The sequence below is a fragment of the Capronia epimyces genome, assembly GCF_000585565.1.
Source record: "Capronia epimyces CBS 606.96 chromosome Unknown aczIQ-supercont1.11, whole genome shotgun sequence".
Lineage (NCBI taxonomy): Eukaryota > Fungi > Ascomycota > Eurotiomycetes > Chaetothyriales > Herpotrichiellaceae > Capronia > Capronia epimyces.
The window spans coordinates 392,748-416,643 of record NW_006912914.1 but is presented as its reverse complement, the minus strand read 5'-3'; the positions used below and the strand labels follow the sequence as shown (position 1 = coordinate 416,643).

General features: G+C 55.1%; 9 protein-coding genes across 9 annotated transcripts; 5 read left to right on the top strand and 4 right to left on the bottom strand.

Moving 5' to 3' along the window:
* Positions 1 to 1,325: 1,325 nt before the first annotated feature.
* On the top strand, positions 1,326 to 2,126 carry A1O3_10196 (uncharacterized protein; the record flags this gene model as incomplete). Its single annotated transcript, XM_007740286.1, has 1 exon — positions 1,326 to 2,126. A coding segment is annotated over one exon (801 nt), but the record flags the coding sequence as incomplete, so codon positions are not given.
* An 810-nt stretch (positions 2,127 to 2,936) lies between these two features.
* On the top strand, positions 2,937 to 4,574 carry A1O3_10195 (uncharacterized protein; the record flags this gene model as incomplete). Its single annotated transcript, XM_007740285.1, has 1 exon — positions 2,937 to 4,574. One exon carries the CDS (start codon positions 2,937 to 2,939, stop codon positions 4,572 to 4,574), a length of 1,638 nt encoding a protein of 545 aa, XP_007738475.1.
* Positions 4,575 to 4,845: 271 nt separating this feature from the next.
* A1O3_10194 (uncharacterized protein) lies at positions 4,846 to 6,121 on the bottom strand (the record flags this gene model as incomplete). The annotated part of the gene is made up of 2 exons (XM_007740284.1): positions 4,846 to 5,417; positions 5,482 to 6,121. 2 exons carry the CDS (start codon positions 6,119 to 6,121, stop codon positions 4,846 to 4,848), a joined length of 1,212 nt encoding a protein of 403 aa, XP_007738474.1.
* A 1,026-nt stretch (positions 6,122 to 7,147) lies between these two features.
* On the top strand, positions 7,148 to 8,293 carry A1O3_10193 (uncharacterized protein; the record flags this gene model as incomplete). The annotated part of the gene is made up of 1 exon (XM_007740283.1): positions 7,148 to 8,293. One exon carries the CDS (start codon positions 7,148 to 7,150, stop codon positions 8,291 to 8,293), a length of 1,146 nt encoding a protein of 381 aa, XP_007738473.1.
* Positions 8,294 to 9,298: 1,005 nt separating this feature from the next.
* A1O3_10191 (uncharacterized protein) lies at positions 9,299 to 10,366 on the bottom strand (the record flags this gene model as incomplete). The annotated part of the gene is made up of 1 exon (XM_007740282.1): positions 9,299 to 10,366. The coding sequence occupies one exon, from the start codon at positions 10,364 to 10,366 to the stop codon at positions 9,299 to 9,301; it is 1,068 nt and encodes a 355-aa protein (XP_007738472.1).
* An 843-nt stretch (positions 10,367 to 11,209) lies between these two features.
* On the top strand, positions 11,210 to 13,167 carry A1O3_10190 (uncharacterized protein; the record flags this gene model as incomplete). The annotated part of the gene is made up of 4 exons (XM_007740281.1): positions 11,210 to 12,163; positions 12,230 to 12,606; positions 12,718 to 12,823; positions 12,874 to 13,167. The coding sequence occupies 4 exons, from the start codon at positions 11,210 to 11,212 to the stop codon at positions 13,165 to 13,167; spliced, it is 1,731 nt and encodes a 576-aa protein (XP_007738471.1).
* Positions 13,168 to 14,363: 1,196 nt separating this feature from the next.
* A1O3_10189 (uncharacterized protein) lies at positions 14,364 to 16,348 on the top strand (the record flags this gene model as incomplete). Its single annotated transcript, XM_007740280.1, has 4 exons — positions 14,364 to 15,239; positions 15,323 to 15,871; positions 15,933 to 16,042; positions 16,099 to 16,348. 4 exons carry the CDS (start codon positions 14,364 to 14,366, stop codon positions 16,346 to 16,348), a joined length of 1,785 nt encoding a protein of 594 aa, XP_007738470.1.
* A 1,669-nt stretch (positions 16,349 to 18,017) lies between these two features.
* Positions 18,018 to 18,971, bottom strand: A1O3_10188 (uncharacterized protein; the record flags this gene model as incomplete). Its single annotated transcript, XM_007740279.1, has 1 exon — positions 18,018 to 18,971. One exon carries the CDS (start codon positions 18,969 to 18,971, stop codon positions 18,018 to 18,020), a length of 954 nt encoding a protein of 317 aa, XP_007738469.1.
* A 2,290-nt stretch (positions 18,972 to 21,261) lies between these two features.
* On the bottom strand, positions 21,262 to 23,188 carry A1O3_10187 (uncharacterized protein; the record flags this gene model as incomplete). Its single annotated transcript, XM_007740278.1, has 4 exons — positions 21,262 to 21,896; positions 22,061 to 22,478; positions 22,537 to 22,807; positions 22,893 to 23,188. The coding sequence occupies 4 exons, from the start codon at positions 23,186 to 23,188 to the stop codon at positions 21,262 to 21,264; spliced, it is 1,620 nt and encodes a 539-aa protein (XP_007738468.1).
* Between the last annotated feature and the right edge of the window lie 708 nt (positions 23,189 to 23,896).

The window sequence follows — 23,896 nt, the reverse complement described above, 5'->3', positions numbered from 1 at the left end:
TTCATATGCTTCTCCTGAACGGTACAATTGTCTTCTCTCGAAGTTCTGAATTGCTATCATGTCAACACGCCGAGCCAAGCTCTCACTCTTGTTACGGCATCCTACAGAGTACTGGGCCAAATTAACCCAAGTCGTGTGTCGTCTCACTAAGATCAAGGCTTGATAGGACAACTTTCTCAGGGGTGTTGGTCCCTCTGGAGGATAGTAGAAATATACTCTAATACTCTTGAAGTCTTTCCCATCACCAGTGCTGCACGACCATGGCGCTACCTATAACACAAAGTGGTCAAACGGAGGAAGCCTCCAGCTTTCTTGAAAAACGAATGGCACCTACCGGACACGTTTCTTTGTTTGCCTGCCATCTCCTGCCTCGCAGGTTACCTGCAGTCTCCCCAGTACAACAAACCCGGCGCGCCTCTTCCCGCTTCCTCAGTTTCCAAACCACCTAAACTCACAACTGGAGAAAGTTCGCCAGCTTTTCTCAACTTCGCAGATTCTTCCTAGACATTATCCTCTGGCTTTCCCAAGTATTTGATCCGCAACTACCGCCACACAACCGAGGGAACTTGTAATAGAGTGAGTACCTATCATACCTACCTAATAGTACCTAAGATATAGGTACCGAGGAGCTAAGTTTTTCTGTACCACTGCACGACCACTGTAGTACGGCATGGCTGCTTGTTCAGCCTCAGCCTTGGCATGACGTCGACAATCTGCCACTTACCACCATTACTAGTGCGGAGGCTGCGCATGTCGGTGCTGCGTATGCGACGACGGCTGCCTGGAGCAATGAGCTGTCCGACATTTTCTCTAGACGACCAAACTTGCGACCGGCGTAGGGCTTAGGCGTCCCAAGGCCGGGCAGATCGACGCTGAGTCAGGGCGCAGCCAACATGAACCCGTGGAACCTTTGCACGCAAAAGTCTCCTGCGACTAAGGGACCCCTGTCTGCGCCACTGTCAAGTCTATGACTTTCCCACGAATCAGGCCATGCGACTACACTTCCATGGTGTCCATCATCTACGAGATCCAAGAGCGGGCGGAGCAGCATCCCCAGATGATTCCCAGGTCACGCGCTTGACTGGGGCTTGTGACTCGCTCAAACCCCCTTCAAAGGCCTCTCGGCCTGCCACGAGTTCGCCTTGCTAGGCTTTCTGTGTCATACTAAACCAGCATGTTGCCCGAAAGATGGCGGAGCCTATTCCCTGGCCCGTGAGTTTCGATCTCTTTTATAAGGGCGTCGGTTTCTCAGTCCTTGACAGGTCATGCTTCAGAAGTCTCGACTTTTACACCCGCTACAAGAGTCCGTTTAGATTGCAAGTATCATGGCAGCCGCAGAGTATTTCGGCTCTGGGGCTCGACCCTCTTTTGGGCAATCAAACAGTCAATATCTATCGCCGCAGCCTCAGCCTCAGCGGGCACATTCGCAGCCAGGCTATTCATATCATCCTCCGCAACCCGGCCAACCCAGCCAACCAGGCCAACCAAGCCCACAACTACCACCCCAACATGTTCAATATGGCCCTCTGCCTCCTCCTTATCAGCCGCCTCCTAACGAACACAAACCCAGTGTACACTTTCCGCCCGCCGCCTCTCCATTAGGCCAATATCCACCGCCCCCGCCGAATCAATCGAGGCCTGATCCTTACCAAATGAGTCAAACCAACTATCAGGCACAACAGCTTGCTCCTCCCCAACACGGCCCAATTATTCCTCAAAACTACCCCTACCAACAGCAGTCCAACGTATACCCACCTTACCGGCCCGGTCCAGGCCCTTCCAGCAGTGAGTTAGGTTTCGGAAATGGATATACTTCAGATCCAGAACCGCAAAGAAGAAAACACAAGAGTCGCCCACGCCGCGTCTCTGAAAATACCAGATCCACAAACGCGGATGGGTTTATTGGGGCGACAGGCGGCGGACTGCTGGGGGACCTCCTGTTTCCCGGGCTGGGTACGATTGGTGGCGCCCTTTTTGGGTGGGTTGGTGGTAAGGATTACGGCAAACACCGGAAATGGCGCGAGGAGAAGAGAGAACGCGACCAGGAGAGGTGGGAACAGAAGTTCGGCCGTGGTCGGTCGAGCCGGTCCAGTCAGTCCAGGAGTCACAGCCGGGACAGGCGGAGGAGTAGTCATGATCGACGGAAGAGTTACGATTGAGGCGGAAGTCCCTTTTGCAATCGACCCAGACGGCAACTGCAGGCTGGTACCCCATTTGTATGGGTGTAGCAGCACAGAAAAGTCTTCGTCTCCATGGCCGGTCCATCGAGGCTGACGGACATAATGAAGCTTTATTGAGCACGAATCTCCAGGAACAAGAAAGAATACATGTCGTTAGTTATGAACCAGTTATGAAGTCGTTTCCCGCAGATGATCCCATGATAGACCGCCAGTATGCTCCAAAGCCCACTTGCATGTGTGTGGGAGCCGAAGGAGGTAGTGAAAGATGTAGCGAAAGACGGACGGTAGAACATGGGATGCTCGTAATGGCTCCCCCCCCCCCCTATATCCATGTAATGTGATTGGTCACCGCCACTCTGCACCGTCAATCTCGGCCACTTGCACTTGCGCAGTCTGCTCGCCTCTGGTTCAGCGTAACCAGACCGGGTCATTGCTTCATCTTTTCTGCTATGTGAGAAGTGCCGTCGACAAGTGTCGTGCAGGCTTTGCCGCGAGATTGTGCTGAAGACGGGTTGAGGGTGTACCCCGTGTAGGCCTTCATCACCACACCGCATCCTGATCATCCACCACAGGAAAATTGGACCTATGTTGATGCCCTCGGGTCCGCCGCGGCCACGGCGGCCAAAGTCCACTACACCAGCGGATGGCCCTTCTCGCCGGCGAGGCCGGCCGATGAAACGGGCCTTGGAATTGAAACCATCCCGGAAAGCCAGAACAGACCACTCGAAACTGTTACACGCGCAAGCTTCAGCAGCAATGGCAGCTTCCAAGCCGTCAAACTCTCAGCGGCTCTCGCGCCTCGAATCCCTCCCCGTCGAACTGATCCAGCATATTTTCTTCTCCTCGTTCGAAGTGAACATGCCACGTGCATCGACGCATCTGGCCCGGGTGCTGTCCAAGCCCTCGATCTACAAAGCACTCGTCCTGTTCGCGTACTTTGACAATCTGGATGACCAGCTCCCCATTGAAACCCACCATTTTCGACCGGCGGAGTATAGACGCCTCAGTCGCGACGAGCAGATCCGATTACAGCGAGGGATTCTCGGCTGCAGATGGCTCACGCCGAGTTTGTTGAAATCGTGCATGCCAACACTAAGCAGACTTCAGATGACTCAGGCATGGCACCACGAACACCAGGCAGAGAAGGCACTCGGGATCGGGTCCCGGGAGCTGGAGCTGTCGCCATTGGTGCCACCGGAGTTGGTGACACCGGCGGTGAGGGTACTGCTCCAACGGGTAGCCGTGCTGCCAGCGCTCGACGATGACCTGGGCATGCGAATGCACTTTTTCGCCATGCAGCCCCTGGTGACACTGAAGCTGCCTTCCCCCGTCCATCTAGGGTTGGCCCAACGCCCTGACGATCAGGGACCGCAGCTGCAACTGCCTATTCTCGGCCCGACGGGCGACGAGGACACCTTGCCACGAATCTTGCAGTGGTACTCCTGGCTTAATAGGACCAACGACTTTTACAAAACTGTAAGGAGGGGCTCTAGCACCAGCATCCTCGCGGCACGGGTACTGCCCGATCACATCGTGCGCGGGGGCCCATGGACGGAATCCAAACTAGAGCTGCTGCAGCTACTGAGGCAGGGTGTACGATTCCTTTTTGTGGACCGTGTGCTCGAGATCTCCGCTGCGGCGCTCTTCGAAGGCATGGCCAGCGCGATCCGCGAGGAGAACGACCAAGCATTGCTGGTCCTACTGGAACTGCATTACGCCACCATGAGACTGCATCCGAGGCACGAGCCGAACCATCTCGACGGCACGCCGCTTCGCGGAAGACGATACTTGGTGGCGCCGTTTGCACATCCCTTGCCTATTGAGCTATTCCACTTGGCCGTGAAACGTAATTCTACAGCACAACAGATCCTGGCACCGATTGACCCAGACGCAGGAGGAGAAACCGAAAGTCAACGAGAAGCACGACCACAGCCCCAGAGCCAAGTCACCACCCCCGGCGAAGCCGACCATGAGCCTGACACTCCCCTACATCTTGACAGCCAACCAAACGAAGATGGCGCTGGGCCCCTTCGCACACCTCGCCCCTCCACCGCCCGCATACTGACCCTGCTGCTTCGTGAGGGCGTCGACAGCGTCGGCCTCGACGACTCAATCCTCACGCGCTGGGCGACGCACACCTGGACCCACACTACACGGTCATCCGACTTGCAGGACCGCCGGTTAGCCCGCTGGCTGCTTGACTACATGTCTGGTACGGACGACTACGGGCTGGCCCGGGGTGAGCCGCTGTTTGTGAACGGCGAGTTTGTCTCGCCCCGCAGGGAGGACGAGTGCCCATTTCCCCAGAAGTCGTTTTCGGATGAGATTGGCTATGTCGTCGATGGCGAGCCGGAGGCCGCTGTGAGGGCGCCAGATGGTGGGCCATGTGGATGAAATCATCGTTCTCGTCCTCATCCTTACCGTCAGTGGTCAGTGACCGATCGAGCAGTCATCACGACCGATGGACAGTGATCCATTCGGTAATCGGCTCGATGGCGGGAACCCAGCCTGACCCGGAGCGGGATGTCCAGATACTCTTTTTTTGAAGCTGTCTCGTATATGTCAAGCTATATGCAACATCTTCTTCACCGGTGCTGCTGGCTTTTCCCTATATACTCTCCTTTCCCCCTTTTCGCAACCACAGCGTCTTCTTTCTGTTCGACCCTCACGGCTCGCCTGGCCAGATACGATCAGCGATCTTCCTCACCAGCTTCAATTTCGCAATCATGTCTTCCATCTTAACCGCATTGCCGCTCGAATGACTAGCGAACCCGCACTGCGGACTGACTCCACATCTTGCCAGGGCTTCTTTCTCGATCTCTCCTGTGCCCTTTGCGATCCACTTGGCCGCCTCTTTGACCCGGGCGACCATCTCATCCTCGTCCTCCAACTCGGGGAACTTGCTGGTGATGACGCCCAGAATGACATTTTTGTTCTTGGGCAAGTGCTGCAGCGGTTCAAACCCGCCGGCTCGATCGGTGTCGTACTCGAGATAGTACGTGTGCATGTTGAGTTTCTGGAACAAGATGGTGGCGATTCGGTCGTAGCCGCCCTCGGAGAAGTGCCGCGAATTGACAAAGTTGCCGCGACAGAGGTGCACGCCGACATGCATGTCTGAGGGAATTTCCGCGACGCACGCATTGTACAGGTCGGTATATTTCTCGAGAAGTTTGTCCGTCGAGTACGTATTGAGAGGATCTTTGTTCCAGCCTTCGATCATGGCTTCAGAGCAGAAGTCTGGCGAGATATGCGAGTCAACATGCCGAGGAGGTCAGTCTGGGCAGATTACAGCACAACTTACAGGCCAGATTGGGATCGTCGAATTGGACATTCCTCAACCCGTGATCGTACAGGATCTTGAGCTCCGCCTGGTACGCTTTGGCCACATCGGCGAAGTACTCATCATCATTCTTGTACACATGCTTGGGGTACGCCTTGCCCTCTTTGTATCTGAGATGGTACCAGTTGGGGGCCGCCGGTGTGAGCTTCAAGTCTTTCCACTTGGACTGAGGCACCAAGCTCTTCAAGAAATCAAATTGAGCAGTGTACGTACTGCCCACATGTCTGATCTTGCCGGTACACAACACCGTCTCGCCGGGCTTGTATCCTTCTTCTGTAAATGCGGCAATGTCGGGAATATACATGCGGAAGAGATCCGCGTCGGGATGTTCGATCTCGGTCATGCCTTCGAGACCGGGCCAGAAAGAACCCCAGAACATGTGCCGGCGATACTCGCCGTCCGTAATGGCATGGAAGCCCAGGTCAAGCTGCAGCTTGACAATGTCCTTTACGTCGGCATCCTCGACGGCTTCGAGTTCCTCGGCGGGTTTCTTGCCTCCTTCCCACGCATGGCGAGTCTCGAGGAGCTTTTCGGTCCGGAGGAGGGAACCAAGGTGTTCGGCGCGGAAGGGAGGATTGCAGTGTCGACTCGGCGGCGACATTGATGTTGCGGGTAATTTATGTCAATTCCAATGCTACGGCAGGGAGGAGGATGTCGTGTGTGAGCTGGTCGTCCGTGAATCTACCAGTCGGTAGCAGTGACAGAGACAAGGAAGGACAAGCAAGTTACAGTAGTAACGATGAGATATTCTACATGCGTGCAGATACAAGGAAATATATCCATCCACACCGTTGGGTTTATACTGTCCCTGGGGTTAGCCCGGGTTGAGAGGGGGTTTGCGTCACCCGCGGCATCTCGACCACCTCCTCTGAAAGGAGTACTCTGTATGTCTTCCAGCTTGCACATGTCCATCCTATCACTCGACGAAAATGCAGCAATTTATCTTACAGCGTGCAAAGAGGCAGGATCCGGCCGTCGAGGTGAACCACACACTGTATTTTGCAGGAGAGACACGGTTCGGGGGCGCAGGGAAGACGAGGTTTGGGGTTCGAGGATGGAGGTTGGCGCTTATCTTCACGTGCCGATAAGGCTGGCTAAGCCTCCTATGCCGTATTAGCTCGCCTAGTGGCTTCATTACCCCGCACCGCAGTTTGACACAGTCCCGCAGTCTGCCTCGCCTGCGACAACGACGATGACTGCGGCAGTCCATGTCTCGCCACCAATTCTCGCCCTCCCGCTGTCGCTATTGTCTGGCCACTGCTCGGACGATTCCATTTGTGTTTGATCTCCCCTTGTCAACGCCCGTTTCTTCTTGGATCGACACAGTTGTCCGTCACCTCACCGTACAAGGCGATCATCTCCTCACTGCGGATGGCTGGTCACCTACGGCCTATTGGGATCCTCCTTGATTGATCCCGGCCCCCGGCTTTTGCGGATTCCTGCCACCTCGCCACAGATGGATGCAATAGACCGTGGATGAATCTCATCTCAATTAACAACAACCACAACTTCGCAGATCAAGATGGTGCAATATTCCGACTAGTTTTCAATTAAACTGAAACCACTGTCAACTCATCCGCCTTGAGTCCGCAAAGTCCCCGGTCAAGGGACGACCGCCCTGCCTTCCATGTCACTTCTCGATCTGCCCAACGAACTTATCTCCCGCATCATCTCGTTTCTGGACTCGCCCAGCCCCTTTGACGAGACGGTTCTTCACAAACCCATCTCATGGCGGAACCTCAAACAGCCATGGCAGGTTGACGACCCGGATCACATGCCCGACGGGACACCGTTCTGGCGCGACCCATTGAAGCAGCTTTCTCTGACCTGCCACCTTGTCCGCTCGCTGACCATGCCCCTGCTGTTCAAACACGCGGTGTTGCATCCCCACCGTCTCACGGAATTCCTCGCCTTCTTGAGGGATCAAACCCTCACCCACCACGTATCCAGCATCGTGGCCGATGTGCCAGGTATATACAACCATCTCCACCCGGCATGGTGGGCACGCTTGCTCAACGAGGTACCTGTGACTCGCTTCAGTATTTTTGCTCCCCCAGAGGTCCTGGCCGAAATGGCCGGTATAAGCGCCGACAGCGCCGATGCTTGGGCTTTCGACATGGCCACTCAGATTCTCAGGTTTGACCAAACCGCCGAAGATGCGCGAGCCCAGATCGACTACGACAACCTTCCGAATTTCCTCGTTGCCCGGCCCTGGACGAACATGACCTTCAATGAAGGCTCCAGTCTGCTGGCATATACCACCTATGAATTCTTTCTGAGACGGACACCTTCACTGCTGACCGCCCTGCAATCCAACCACTCGGCTGCCGGAGAGACGTTGTTTGCCAACTTGCTCAGCTTCGAATTCATCGCCATCTTCCCCTTCTATAACCACATAGACGAAATCCTGAAATGTGTCCGTCGAATGAAGAGACTGAAAAGGTTATTCATCAAACTGTGTCCTGAGCCCGACAGCACAGTCCTGCACGATGAGATTGAGCAGGCCGGGGGACATCTGGACGTCAACGATCCATGGAATGAATGTGAGACGTCTTGGATGCTGATTGCTCACACCGTGGTGTTCCTGACCATGGAGGGAGCACTGGAAGAGCTCCACATGGACGACGTCAAAGTTGACGGGGTTAGAAGCACTTTGGAAAACAGCCTGGTCGCCCGGTTGCAAGAATGGTGGGCGTACCATGGGGACGGGTCCGGCGTGTGGCGTCGCAAGAGCCTGGGTCTGGTGGCCTCAGCCCCCGTAGCCGGTCAGTAACGATGTAGTGGTTTGTTGGATTTGCCCGTCCTCTGTTGACTACTTTTGCATCTATTGTCGAGGATCTGCAGATGCTTGTCCTTTACAGTGGTAGTTACGGTAATAGCTAGATTCTTCACCAGACTTCCAGTCGAGACTATTACTATTTGCAGTTATTTATTTCAGTCTATATCGAGGTAGCATAGGATCTGGGCGAAAGTACCAGCACTACACTGTACATCCTGTCTCGGACCGCCAACGGCGGTAGCAGCCAGTCATGGGGAAGGGGAAGGGGAAGCTTAGTGAGGATTTCTTCAAGTTGATACGTACGGATACTTAACTTGCCCTTACAAACTCCGCTCAACGAGTTGAACTGCGTCTACGAAACTTTTGAGCGTGGGGGGGTGGGGTGATATATAGGTATAGAAATAGGTTAGGTGTTATTCAGAAACAAGTTATATAGATAAATAATGCTCAAAAAGTGTTCGAAATCACAACACAAAAACCCGTGAAAAACAACAGGTCGCTTAGCTCAGTTGGTTAGAGCGTAAGTAATCCAGCTCTCCATCCATGCGCCGTCAATTAACTCGGAACAGGTGGTGCTAATATCAAACACATCTGTGTCTGGGACGCCAAGGTCGCGAGTTCGACCCTCGTAGTGACCATCTAATTTTCTTTTTTCTTTTTTCTTTTTTGTCTTTTTTGTCATTTGTGACAGACAGTACGGCTTACCTAAGCCGGTTCGCGCGGCCTACCAGTGGGTGACAGAACCAGTCCCAGTTAGCACTATAGGTGGCAGGCTCTTTCTATGTAAACCTCCACCAAATACCCTCTTGTTAATGCTTTACTCCACCAATACGGAGTACTGACTTTTATGTTGTACAACTACGTATTATTGATATCCACGCAAGGCGCTATCGGCTGATCGTAAATATGTTTATATATGTATATGTGTATATGTCTAATATGTATATGTTTATATCTGTGAGACTGATATCACTGATGCAAAGCGGCAGGCTATTGCTGCTATTGCTGTTGCTGTTGCAGTTGTTCCTCATAGCGACGGTTCCTCAATTCGGCCAGCGGCAGCACGACATCACAGGTCGGGGTGCTGGGGCCAGAGCCGGAGCCGGAGCCAGCCAGACGTTTGACAGCGTCCCAGGAGCGGATAAAGGAGTCGAGCTCGAGTGGGTGGCCGGCCTCCAAGTCCTGCAACATGGAGAACTGGTGGTGGCCGGTGCTGAGGGTGAAGGCGAGGCGGTCCTCGACGGACTGAGGCACGTGGACGGACAAGGCGGCGCCGACGGCGTCAACCTCGCGCAGCATGGCGGCGAAGACGGCGACGACGGCGGGCTCGGTGGCGAAGCCGCTCATGTCGGCCAAGGTCAGCACGGCGATAGGATTCCCGCACAGGCTGTTGGCGAACTTGGTCCAGATCTCGCCGCGGATGTTGTCAGTCACGGTGATGTCCAGGCCGCCGGCCTGCATCAGCTCGACCAGCGCGGTCAGGCGTTTCGAGTCGCCGCTGTGGCCGGCCAGCTCGCCCACGGCGTAGCGGGCGCTGCTGCCGTCTTGCTGCGTCACGTTCGGAGCGAGCCGGTGGGCGCCGCACCAGAACACCACGGGGATGACCTGGCTGGGCGGCAGGACCTGCCACGCCACGCCGTCCGGGTCGATCTCCGGCAGTCGCTCGTCGTCGTGCGCGCCCGCGAACCCGTGGAAGAAGTAGTAGGGGATGCCGGTCGACGGCGGCAGGATCGTGGTGTTGGGCCCGACCAGCTGCGAAATCGTCCTCAACACCGCCGCCGTCTGCTGTTGGATCTTCAGCGTGATGATCACATAGTCCTGGATCCCGAGCGCCGCTATGTCGCTGTCGCTGCTGCCCACCGCTTGCACGCGCGCGGTGAAATCCTCCCGAGGCGTGATCACTCGGATCCCGTTTTGCGAGATGGCTGAAACGGTTCGCGAGTGCGGCTGGGCCACCACCGACACTACCGCTTTGCCTGTGCGAGCAAGGTGGCCGGCGAGGTGGCATCCAATCGCCCCGGCACCGTAGATACAGATCTTCGGCTTCGGCGTCGGATTCGGATCCATCTTGATACGACCTTAATGGACGGATCCTCGGTATAACGTGCTGCATATATTCAGCAAGTACTCCGTCGTGTGCCTGGCAGCCATCATTGGATTGGGTGGGAAAGGGAAGCTGTTTGACTGGTGACGGCAAGTAATTCAATTACTAATGAGGGCTCAACATACCGGACAGAGTAAGTGATTCTAGTAGCCAGGAAATTAGCCCGACCCGATGGCTGATTCCAGAGTAGATGTATCCGTTCTCTGTATCCCGATGTCTTATCAAAAAGGAGATGAAGACGGCAGCCATCGTCATCGCACACAGCGAGGGAATGACTGGCAGGCGAAGGGGCCTCCTAAGCCTTGGCCCCTTGGTGATTTGCATCTGGCACCTCCTAGGTGCTTCCTAGGCGCCGCCTACTGTCAGTCTAGAGGCCCGGGGCCCCTTTTCATTCCCCAGTCGTGCCCAAGCTGGGGCTGGCCATTTGTTAATAGTGGATCTTGGTCGCGCTTATCAGATCCCGAGGGCGACGGTGCATCAGTGCATTCCGGCAAAAGCGGCAGATCCTGGCCAGGATTCCCTATCCAAATGGCCTGGGTTTGCCCGCCTGAACTGCATTCAACGTTCCGATACCCGGCGGCCATGCGCGGATCGTGGGCCAGCGGAGCCCCAAGGACACCCCCCGGTCGGTTGTTTACTGTATCCGTACCTGGGTGTATATACATAGTCCGGGGGGATTTCCCCCCTCCCTCAGCATCTCAAATGCGCACCCTGTTGAAGAGCCCGACTGCCAACCGGGAACGAGACCAGACGACACGAGACGACACGAGACGGCACGAGACGGGCATTCGGCCACAGCCCCTGAAATGGGCAGCTCCGACGACCTCCCAACCCCAGTCGAGGGCCCTCCGACACATGAAAAGGACGATACTGGTCGCTGGCGATCGTACACCAAGAAGAAACGGCCCTGGAGGCTGGTGGTGACTGATTTCGAGGCGATTGTCAACGCCGACTATGCAGGGAGCGGAACGAGCGAAGATCCATACATTGTCGACTGGCTGGACGACGACCCGGAGAATCCAAAGACCTACACCGAGCGCATGAAATGGGGAGTCACCCTCCTCGCCGCCACGCTGACCCTCTGTGTGGCCTTTGCCTCCTCAGCATATTCGGGCGCGGTGGATAGTATTATAGAACATTTCCATTGCAGTGAGGAGGTGGTCATTCTGGGCATGTCTCTCATGGTGCTGGGCTACGCCGTGGGCCCGCTGCTCTGGGCCCCGTTATCCGAAACCTTTGGTCGCCGATACGTCTTTCTAATCTCCTTGGTCTTTTGTACTCTCTGGCTATCCCTCTGCGCGGCATCTCCAAACATCCAGTCACTGATCATCTTCCGCTTTCTTTCCGGCACGTTTGGCTCCAGTGCCCTGGTCATCCCCGGGGGTGAGATTGCCGATATGTTCGAAACCGAGACGAGAGGGATCGCGGTGGGGATCTTCTGCGTCGCTCCGTTTATGGGACCGGCCATCGGTCCCCTGATCGGCGGCTTCCTGGGCACCGCAGCGGGCTGGCGTTGGGTCATGGGTTTTCTCGGTATCTTTGCCGGGTGTCTCACTGCCATCGGCGTCGTTCTCTTACCCGAGACTTACGCCCCGGCGTTGCTGCGGTCTCGAGCGAAGCTGCTCTCACAGGTGACGGGACGCGTCTATTTGACAGCCATGGACGCTCGTAATCCGCTCAACATCCGGGAACTGATCAAACATTCTCTGATCCGTCCGTGGGTCCTCCTTTTCCTGGAACCTATTGTGTTGAGTCTCACCGTAAGTGACCGGGCCCCTTGTCCTGTTCCACGCTGGCCGGCCCACCAACACTAATCTCTTGGTCAGCTATACATGTCGGTTGTCTATGGTACACTCTACCTGTGCTTCGCGGCTTTTCCTATCGTCTTCCAGGCCGGTCGTGGCTGGAACCCCGGCGTGGGGGGTCTTGGGTTCATGGGAGTTCTCGTCGGCTTCCTAACCGGGGTGTTTGTCGTCATTTTTGACAACAAACGTTATATCCGCTGGCACCGCAAGACCAACGGATTTGCTCCTCCTGAATGTCGACTGCCGCCGGCCATATGGGGGGGCCTGGCAATCGTCGTCGGCCTGGCGTGGTTTGCCGCGACCAATGGCCCGAATATCCATTGGGCAAGCCCCATCATCGCGGGATTTCCATTTGGCCTTGGGTTTGTGCTGGTCTTTCTCTGCTGCGCAAACTACCTGTAAGTGGCAATTTTCCAAACCCGGAGCCTGTCTCATGGCTTCTGTCGCCGGCTTTTCCTGCTCGCCGACCCGGATAGCAAGCAACACTGAGATTGACGCATGGATTTTAGGGTCGACGCCTACGTCATCTATGCTGCCTCTGTCCTTGCGGCCAATTCGGTGATGCGCTCGCTCTTTGGCGCCATCTTCCCTCTCTTCACCACCTACATGTACAGGGTAAGACGATTGGATTGCGTCCGAAGGTCTGTTTGCTGACGGATGTCCAGGATATTGGCATCCATTGGGGATCTGCCGTCCCTGGGTTCATTGCACTGCTCTGCCTCCCATTTCCTGTCCTCTTTTACGTGTATGGGGCCAGAATCCGGCGGAAATGCAAGTACGCCGCCGAGGCCGCCGAGCATCTGGACAATGCTAGAGGGAGGTTGGAACGATCGACGAGCAGGGCAACAAGCCGGGCTGAAATAGAGCGGGCGCGGAGGGTTGCATCGAGGGACTCGGATATGAGAGCGGGGGTGGAGGAGGAGGACGAGGCTGCTCGAGAGGACGGTGTGAAGTGGTGATTGCTCGAGGCAGCAGGCAACACCTCTAGCAGTGTTCCAACACCGACAGACCTCAGGCTTCCTTCCATCTTTGGTAGTGGGGAGAGAACTTTACTATGACACCCTCCATCGAAGAACCCTGTCGATCCCTTTGGCCGTCTGATCTGCTGATATGAACACATTCTGCATCAAGCCGGCGCCTGCCGTGGCCTGACGTGATTCCGGCCTCTGACCTACCCTGACAATCACCTCATCACCGGCGGGATGAAATGGGCACTCTATGTCCGAGTTATGCAGAGAGGCGACTGCCAGTGTGTCCGCATACAATGTGAGGCAAAAGGGTAATAACAGGCGTGACGTAGGAAGCTCTCCCGGAAGACGATCTCAGGCCAAGCATCATCTCACGTGACCGATGGTTTTCTTCCAGTTCAGCTTACTAATCCCAACACCAGCACCACTGCGGTGCCTTATAGGTGCCCATACCTCCCACTTGATACCTACTACTACTGTCACTTCGTCGTACTACTACTGCTGCTGCTGCTGATGCTGCTGTGTAAGTGCCTAGGACCTAGCACCTAGCACCTAGCACCTCCCTCGGACCTACCTACTAGGCACCTAGCACGGAGCACTGCCCAGTGCCTACTCCGGCGCATGGATTATTGCGCACCGCTCTCCCCCCGGCATACCTTCCCATCAATCCGCGCGTCATGTGTAGCGGCCTCGCTACCATTGGCCCAGCGGGCGGGAACAGAATGCCGCTGTCTGCCCCGGCCAAACAGCAGCGGCGCAGGACCGGGATTTATTTCCAGTAGACAGGTCCAGATCTCCATTTTCGCAGCATGATTTGACAGAGGCTGCCGGCTGCCCCCAAAGCAACAGGTGGGGGGGTGTGCTGATCTCCATCGACCTTTCCGCCTCGGGTCGCTCTTCCTTAGGTTCCTTAGGGTTCCCTAGGGATGTTGAGATCTGAGCAAGCACCCAAGCACCTTGACTGTGTGTTGCCAGTTTGCAGCCTAGGGCCGCTACAAATAATGGCGCTCTCTCCCAGTTCCCTCGTTTCTTCCATCACCAGACTGGTCTCTGCTCGATTGTCTTTGAACCTGAGATATCCCATTTGGCCCCGACTGCAACTGCGACGAAGGGCAACTTGTTGACCTGTCTTCGCCATGGACCATCGTCTCCGTTGACACGACACAATCCCATCGGCCACGTCGAACATGTCTTCGCCACCCAGAACCCGACCGCTGAAGCCGGCCAAGGACGGCCAGCCCTCCAAACCATCCATTCCGAAGAAGCGACAAGCCAGTGCGAGAATCTCGGCCGCTTGCGAGGCGTGTAAAAAGAGGAAGACCAAGTGCACTGGCGGCCCGGCACCGTGTCAACTGTGCGTATCGCTCGGCACCGAATGTATCATCGATTTGTCGCTGGACATGAGACGTCGCGCCGCCCTCCAGCGAACCCTGGACGAGTCCAGGATCTTTCAAGACACTCTGAACGTCCTCCTTGGCGCCATCCGCGGCGGCCCTTCCGCCCGCCTAGATGCCCTCTTCGAATACATTCGTTCCGGTGCCAGCAGTGATGACATTGCCACCGCCATCCATTCCCAATGGAACAGCATTGAGGATCAAGATTTGGACCAAGTATTCACATCGGGCGCCGATGAAATGGAAGAGCCACTCCTGGATGGATCCGCTGCTCAGCTGAAGGCCTTGGCCGACTCGGTCAACGGCAATCCCACACATGAAGAGCTCGAGACCCAGAAAAGAGAGGCATTCAGGCTTGGGTCTGTGGGATCGGACTCACGTCGCGGAAGGCTCAAGAACAGGGTAGGCTTATTTGATATGTCGCGACTCGTGGCGGCCCTGAAAACCTGCACCCCGGCCGACGGTGAAGAGCTTCTACGCCAATTCTTGGCCTCACGATTCGATGACAAAATTTCTTCCAACCCCGGTTCCGGTTCGGTGTCAAGTGGCATGAGTTCCTCAGATGGGGTGGTGCAACAAAGCCCCTATCCCAGCATGGTTGAACGTTCTCAATGGCACCCAGCCTTGCAAGCGCGTTCGGAAAGCAACCGAAGCCAGCAACAGGTACACGTAAGTGCGGATGATTTGGTTGTGTTAGTCCTTGATCGACCCGCTCTCATCCGTCACATTACTGACACTTCTCGCCACTCCAGGTCGGCTCACTCTCACGGCGGGCAGTAGAGACAAACCCGATGAGCCATACCTCTTCATACACTTCATCGTCCTCGCTTGGGTCCGCGAAGCTTCAATCTTCCCCTCAACCAGTCATCAGTACCGACATGCTCATGGTTCCGGACCGTGCCATTTCACCCACCGTGCCTTACCTGGAGCCGATTCAAAGTCCAACCGCCTCGACCTGTGCGACGAATATTCGAGACTTGTGCGTGGCACAGGAACATCAAGCAACAAGGCTTCGCATCCCCCCACATCTCGTGCTGCCTCTGACCGTCAACGACGACTCTTACATGAGCCGGACATATTCGCATTATCTGCAAGCCGCCCAACAGATGCTCGAAGCAGGCGTTCCCCCCTCAGACATCATGGGTCCCACTGCTCAGGTGGTGGTGGATCTATTCTTCCGGCCACGTTCAGCCAGCGACAAATTTGATTGTGCTTCGTGGGCATGCGAGGTTTGCCGGAGCTATGACCATGATGTCTTTGTCCGGCTCGCCTCTGTCTTTATGCTTGCGTCCATGATGCGGGTGAGTTGGAGCCGCCCAGGTTTTGGTCGAGCACTACAAAATGTGCTAACATGCTCCCTAGTGGCTTCTAGTACCAACTCCCGAGCTGTATCAGAGAATTCCGGACATGATGAAGCCGACGCCCTCGCAGTGTATGATTCCGCACATTGGAGCCATTGAAACCATCCCACTGTATGTTGTCCCACACATGTCACCTCCTCTCCCACCACTGACCTATCGCCTGTTAGTCCTCCGGTACGAGATGCTGTCATTCACCGCCTGCGCGATTGGCTCACCCCACTGGTGCGGGCGGGGTGGAGTGTGAATTGGCAGTATGGGCTGGACGCGGCCATTGAACGAGATCCGGCCACCGGATCCACGGTCTTGACGGCCGACTTTATCGAACATGTGTCCGACTACAACAACTGGAGTGTCGCTCGCAGCTTTCTCGAAGACTTTCCTGAGGTTGTGGGACAGATCAGAATCCATGAGTCATGATCCACCCATATCCGTAGAACGGTGAACCATGACGAGGGTTGATCATACATTGGCGCAGTTGATGTTCGACGCCTCGATCTTACCAGAGAATTAAGCAACCAGGCCTTTGAGCTGTCTCACAATCTTGGTCAGTGTTTGATGACGATTAAAGCTTGGGGTTTACCAGCTCAGCACGTTTATTCTCAAACGCAAAGCGTCATTTGGAGGAGCAGACGATACCTGTACCGCATCGGCCGAGACTTGACAGGACTTTGTCGACCTCAAGTTGGGCCTGACTCTGCTCGAATGCCCTCCCACCACTCAAGTGCGATGGTATCACAAAGACCAAAAGTGGAATGCCACCCGAGGGGCCCCCGGACTCGATCCAAAGCATGAAATGAGTCGCATCTATGGTAGATTGCTGGCTTCGATCCGATAGCAGCGAGGCTTGCTCCGAAGACATGGCTTGAGGGGTCCCGCCGAGAAAAAGAGCCCAGTCTTGGTCATTGTAGCCGGAGGGTGTAGTAACCCGAAGAGACCAACCTTGAGAGAGATCTGATCTCGGCGGCGCTAGTTCAGTTCGGTTCGGTTTCAAAGTCAACAAGGCCAGGTTGTCTTGATCTTATTTCTTGTGTCTGTTATCACGACGTGACGCAACGCGAAGCAACGCAGCGCAGCGCAGCACAAAGGATCGGATCGGATCGGATCGGATCGGAACGCAGCAATCAATGGGATGTATATGTATCGGGTATGATGTCTGCGTGATTGAATGGGATGTGATGGGGTAAAAGTAAATCTGAATCTAAATATGGAATGTGAATATGAAACATGAAATAAAAGATGGAATATGGGACACGGCAGACGGCATACTTTTGGAACATGGAATAGGAACGAACCTACCTACGGAGTACGGAGTATACGGAGAATAATAGAGTGGCACCTACGGATACACTGGCGCGTCGGCGTCTGGTGGCGACTCAGCCTCGCGTTACGTCAGCGTCAGCGTCAGCGTCAGTCCCAATTACAGTCCCAGTGTGGTGCCAGTGCCAGTCCCCAGTCTCTCTCAGTCAAGTGTCAAGTACCTAGGGATAGTGATACCACCTAGATACTTATTAGATACTGGATATTAGATACCACCTACTACTAGAGACGGAGACGGAGTACTAATTAATTAATTACTATAGTCAGTTGGCACCTAGTTGGTGTCTCGGTCTACTTGTACTCGTATCGAGGTGGTGGCGACGCCTCACGCCACGCCACACCTGCCACGCCACACGCAAACGTACCTAGGTACTACCTGACATATCAGATGGTTATGGTTATGGTCATGGTCATCAAGGGTGATCCTGACAAGTATTCACTCTGCTGGAAGGAGATGGGAAATTGCTATCCATATTGATTGATGGCGACTCTCAGTCTTCGCCGGTCGTCAACATCGACATCACACATGTGGAAACGTAATGACATAATTGCTATGTAGAGAAGAAAAGAAAAGAGACGAGTGTTGAAAATGCCAACCAAGATACCGCCGTTCCTCTGGGAGATACAAGAAACAGTTCTGACAAGCATTAGAGTTACAGTTGCAATTCCCAATTCCCAAATCCCGGACCTGGTCGTTGCAGAAGAAAGGAATGGATCATGAAACATGACACCCCGGTATGTCGTTCGCACACACTCTCTCTGCCTGGAATTAGCCCCCGTCACCGCCTGGGATTGGTGCCTGCTGTGCATGCTGTGCCTGCGCCTGCGCCTGCGACTGTAGCACCTCAAACACCATCTGTGGCGGCAAGGAACGCAAAAAGTTCTGCAGCCGCAGGATCTCCGCGCTCTGGCGCCGAATCAAATCCTCCTTCCTGAGTAACTCGTCTCGTAGCCGTTGAACCAGTTGCTGCGTCGGCGTGGTCGTCGCGGTCGTCTGCATTTGTGTTGGAGTCTGCGTCGTCATCTCGGGAGCCCCGATGGCTACAGCTGCACTGCCTGCTACAGTTGTCGCCACATGCATGTGACTGGCCATCGCCACCGTGTGGCCACTCTGGCTCTCCGACGTGGTGGAGACTTTCCTTCGCTTGCTAGAAGGACTGGACACTTCCTGTTGCGAATGTTCCGGGGCTGGTATTGGTATCGATGCCGTGGTAGGTCGGTGGGCTCCTGATTTCGCAGGATAGACATAGTCGGAGGTCTCAATCTCGTCGAGGTGTCTTCTCCGTTTATGCTCCTCAAGGTTTTCCTTTCTCGTGAAGCCTACGCCGGAACTTCGATTGCAGTTGGCGAACGGACAAAACAGGGGTTGTTTGGTGGAAAGATGCATTTTGTGCACTTCTCGTTGATGCCTCAGGAGACCGCCTGAATATGTGAATCCAGGATTTAGTTCGCACCCCGATTCGAGACATTTGTACGGCCTTTCGTGCCGGTCCATATGTTTGTTCCATTCGCACATCCTCCTAAATATCTGGTTGCTGTTCCGACAGTTGGGGTGGTCGCAGCACATGTCACCTTCTTGATTGCGAGGAGGCGGCCTGGCACGGCGGACAGCCGAGTTGGTCCTGGAGAGGGAGGAATGATGATCTGACACCGTGTCATAATGTTGCTCGCGCTCGCGTTCGTGTTGATGTTGGGGCTGGTGCTGGCGCTGTTGCTCTGCCATGCCGACGACATGTGTATGTTTGGATTCGGGTGTGCTTGTGGTCGATGCTGAATCGCTATCAGCTGGTGGGGAGAAGGGATAGTGGTGCGTCGTCATAACCATGATGCCAAATCACACAAGACATAGAATCTCGAGGTTGAGGTTGAAGCTGCGTTTGCGGTGGCAGTTGCGGTTGAGTTGAAGCATTCACTTGGGGGCACGAGCAAAGCGGAAACCCAAGGATATGGCGGAAAGGACGTCTCTTGGGCTGAGATGCAGATGACGTTCCCATTATATGGCGGACGCGTGCCCGACCAGGATTGAGCTGGACCGAGTAGGCGACAGGCTGCAGTGTGCAGGCTGCAAGGCTGTGCATGGGTAAGGTAGCGTCGTAGGATGATTCACACCGCAGGACTTGGGACTCATGCGGTCTTGGCCAGGCCTCCTTCGGGCACGCCTCGGTACGACGGGGTGTGTTAGACAAGGGCTGGAGACCTGCTACCTGATTCCTGATTTCTGATCTCTGGGTAGGGCGGATGGAACCCAAGTCATCGGTCAGGCGCCACCTCAGGCGAAACACAAAATACCTAGGTAGGATGGCAGCGCCGCGCGCTCAGCGTATCGTCGATGCTAGCGGCCGCGCTCTTATAACCTGCCATGGATCGCAGCGTACCAGCTGACCAAAAGCTGCGCGAGGTGAGCACGGGCGACTGATGACTGATGCCTGAACGTGACGTGGATGCCTGAATCTGGGTCTTGGAGGGGGTGGAGTTGGGTCGTGTGGTGAAGTGGCGGCCGTTTCGGTGCCCTTTGCCTCGTCCGTCCGTCTGCAACAAGCTGGTGCTGTACGGAGTATCCGTATGGATACCGGAGCGAACTGTAGGATTAGCTCGTAGAGTGAGCCAAACTTGAAGGGAACGAGAACCAGGAACCAGCCACATGACCGGCCTGCGAGCCAGTCGACGCTCGTGCTTCCCCGAACAGCTTCACATTCGTCGCGTGAGTCATGCTGCCGAATAGATGATTGGCCGACCCAGAGAGAAGTCGGAATCAGTGGGAGGAGAAGGACTGCGTAGTACGTACTCTACTCTGTACAGTAGGTACGGATTACGGAGTATACTGTAGTGTGTTATGTCCAGATACATCAGCAACGTCCTGGAGACTGAGGTCAAGTTTGCCGCCTGAGGCTATACGCCTTTACTACGCGTAGCCTGTAGCCTGAGGCCTAACCCGTGTCGCCTCCTCCGAGGCGCTGCTTTACAGGCATGTACGTACTGTACCTACTACCTATTAGGTACCTAGTGTCCGGTCCGCCGCCACTGGTCGTAGGCGCAGGCGCAGGCGCAGGCGAACCTGAATCCCACCAAACCACCAAACCACCAACCCCCCGCCGACGACGCCTCATGATGCAAGCTTCACTGATTCCTTCCTCTGTCAGGCTCTGATTCGCCATATTCCGTGCACAATTTGTCCCTGGCGGTCGAGTCAAAGCCCTCGAATTCGATCCCGCTTCCAACCAAGGGAGCTTCGCCCCCCCATAGGACGGCGCCTATCCAATCGCCCAGCGCGAGCCGTCATCAAACTCCGAAGCCATACTAGTACGGAGGACGGACACGGAGTACAAGACAAGTACCTAAGACAGAATCTACGGAGTACGATTACAGTTACATGTATGGGTACGGGTACGGGCTCACCGAATGTTGGGATCGGACCCGGGAGCCAGTGCCGAGGGCTCATTCCCACATTTGACCGCTGAGTTCGGATCCTGCTCTGTATATAGTCTATTCCCGCGTCAGATGGGGCGCAGCCTGGCCGGGCTAAGGCCTGCTGATCTGAGCTGAGAAGGCTGACCGCCACAATACAGCTACAGCGGCAGATTTCTTCCCCCATGATCGGACCTGGTCCCGACACCAGACCAATGACCACTCCTCAAGATTCCGGAACCCAAGGAGCTTCTTCTGTGCCGCGCTCAACGGGCGGATGAAGAATTACCAGTAACAGACAAGCCTGCAATTTACAAAGCCCATCTCAGGTGCAGTCGGCCGACGCCACCGCTGCCGCCGATCGAGTGGGAGTGGCGGTTGCGTGGTGGCGCTGAAAAAGCATGGTCTCAGCGCGGGATGGCAGAGTACGCGGCCAATGATCAGGATGGCTTAGATAGGACTGGAGTGCTTCCTTGTTGTGTAGCAGCGGAGCCCAGAAAAAGACACGTAAAGGGGGGAATTATGTGGGATAAACACCCTTCGTTGCTGCGAATCTCACACCGGTTCGTGTATATGTCCTAGGTAATGTGCCTGAGACTGTTCCTCCCTCAATGCGTGTACCGGAAGAAAGGGTTGCGTAAGTCGGTCTCGTCGCTGTAAGCCAGAGTCTCGCCGAGCAGCATCTTGTCCTCTTCCCCCATGCTCTCGAGGATGCGCCGATTCTTCTTGTTGAGCCGGTCATTGCAGTATCGCAGTGCAAAGCAAACAACGACCTGTGCTGTGAGACATGCGACAATGGCAATCTTGCCACTTTTGTACCCCGGCGCCTCGCTCTCCTGGAAGGTCTGCGTGCCTAGGATATTGCCCGTACAGAATCCCACCAGCGTCAAGGCGTTGGCTGTGACCTTTTTCGAGTGTCCGGCCAAGTTACTGGCGTTCCATGCCAGCAAAAGCATAAAGGCGGCTCCAAAGGTCCCGCTGAGGTAAGACGCAAATAGGAGCACCCCTTTGTCCTTCGGAATGCCTCCTGGGTCGAGCCCGTACATCAGACCAGCCGCGATGATGGTGGGGATCAGGCAAATCAGCATCACCAACGATCGATCGTTCCAGCGGTCACTCAGATATCCTGACAGTAGGACAATAAACACGGAAACTGCCCCGGACGGCATGTTCAAGATCAGTGCCTGTTGGCTGCTGTATCCAAACGTCGTGAGGAGGATCGAGGAGAAATTGGACAGACCACCTAGAATCACATCAGCGGTTATCACCAACGGGACTCGGAACCCGCCAGGTGGTGTGCGTGCCAGCCATCCAAGTTACAGACTCCGTCCGCCTAAAATGGCAAACGGTCGTATCATGCCGGGCCACGTCTTTGTCGGCGGAGGACTAAATGGAAAGGTGACTCACCGTTTGGAATGGACGTCAACAGCACAGACAGGAAGACCAGCCAAACCCGGACGTCCCGAAGCGACTCCAATACCTGTGACTTCTTGAGTTTTGCATTCTGCGTGCCCGACTGATTCTCCTTGACGCGAAGCAACGCTGCCACCTTCTCCGCCTCGGTGAATCGTGCCGCCTTGACCGGTGAATCAGGCAGCAGCATGAACACACAGAACCCTAGCACGATCGTCAAGAGCCCGACAGCCAGGAAGAAAATGCGCCAACTGGCAAATGAGCTCTTTGAGAAGCTCGCTCCGTAGGCAACGGCACTGCCGATGACCTGAGTCATCCCATTACACATGTAGAAGAATGAGACTCGCTTTCCTTGTTCTTCCTTCTTGTACCACATGGCAATGATCAAGACAAGGATCGGGGCGACAGGCGCCTGATGTTTGCTGTTAGAACATAGGCAAATCGAATGAGCTCTTGTGATACCCACGCACCTCGAAGATTCCCAAAAACGTCCTACATATCATTACGCCGGCGTATGAGGTGCAGGCTGCCATGCAGGCCAGTACAACACCCCATATCATCACATTGGCTCCCAAGTACTTGCCCAATCGGCTGGTTCGCTGAGCGAGGTATTGGGTAGGAAATTCCGCCACCAAAAAACCGATGTAGAACATCATGGCACAGTTGGAAAAGTCCTGGCCCACGAGGTGTGTATCTTTACGGAACCCCATGATGGCCGCGTAAGAAATGGTGGTCTTATCGCTGGTCGGATCCATCAGTCCATTGGATCGAAAAGAAGGCCTTTTGGTCGCCAACAAGAACAAGCAATTAGGTAGGAAGCACTTACAGGTATTGCAGGAAATAGACCGCAATCATGCAGGGGACAAGGGTGAAATCGATCTTTCTCACAAGACGTCTGGTCGCATGGGGGTCAGCCAGAATGGCCATCGCCTGTTGCCGGACGGCATCGGCATTGGGATGGTCTTTCAAGAAGCCAAAGGCTTCATCGGCGTCCTTGGTCGAGATGACGAGTTGGCCCAGGGCTTCGTCCAAAGATGCGACAGAGTCCAGTCTATTTGCAGCAATAGAGGATTTCTCTGGATCCATGACCACGACTGAAGCCACTTTGCCCTCAACGTCCATTCCGCAGCCGGCCACCTATAAAGCGAAATCAAGGAACGGCGAGTGCTATCGTCTAGTCTGACCACGAAGGACGAGGACCAGTGACTAGCAATATATACGCTCATTGTGAGACTTGCCTGGCCCAGCATCCGGTGCTATACCGGCCCATGATCCACCCATACAGCGCATATCATGATGATCAACCCGAATCGAGAAGGTCGCAAGGCGAGTTGCCGAAGGAGAACACCGCCGCACATGGCCAAGATGCAAGATGTATATGATTGATTAAGGATACCCAATGCAACCAGGATCATGTTGATATGGGCAAGATTCAAGATTGGTTGGACAACCCACGCAAAGAACCACGTCGTCATATATTGTCCCAGGGGGAAAAGTTATCGAACTGCCTGTTAAGGAATCCAGTATGTCACTTTGATAACGGACGCATCGGCAGGAAAAGACGGATAACCGAGGACCTACAAGCCTATCATGACCGAGTCCCCCGTACGATAGGAGCAACGAAGCCTCAAACTCCCAGAGAACCAGAGCGCGTTTTGCCAGAATCGAACCGTCGCACTGCCCATACATACGGCCACCCATCTAAGCATACAGTGCCCTCCGGGGTCTTGCCGGCTACTTTCGACGATAAGATCATAGAGGATGCCCAGTGCCGAATGCCCGAATAGTGGTCTTCTATTGAAGCGAGCTCGATTGATAGAGGATTACGCC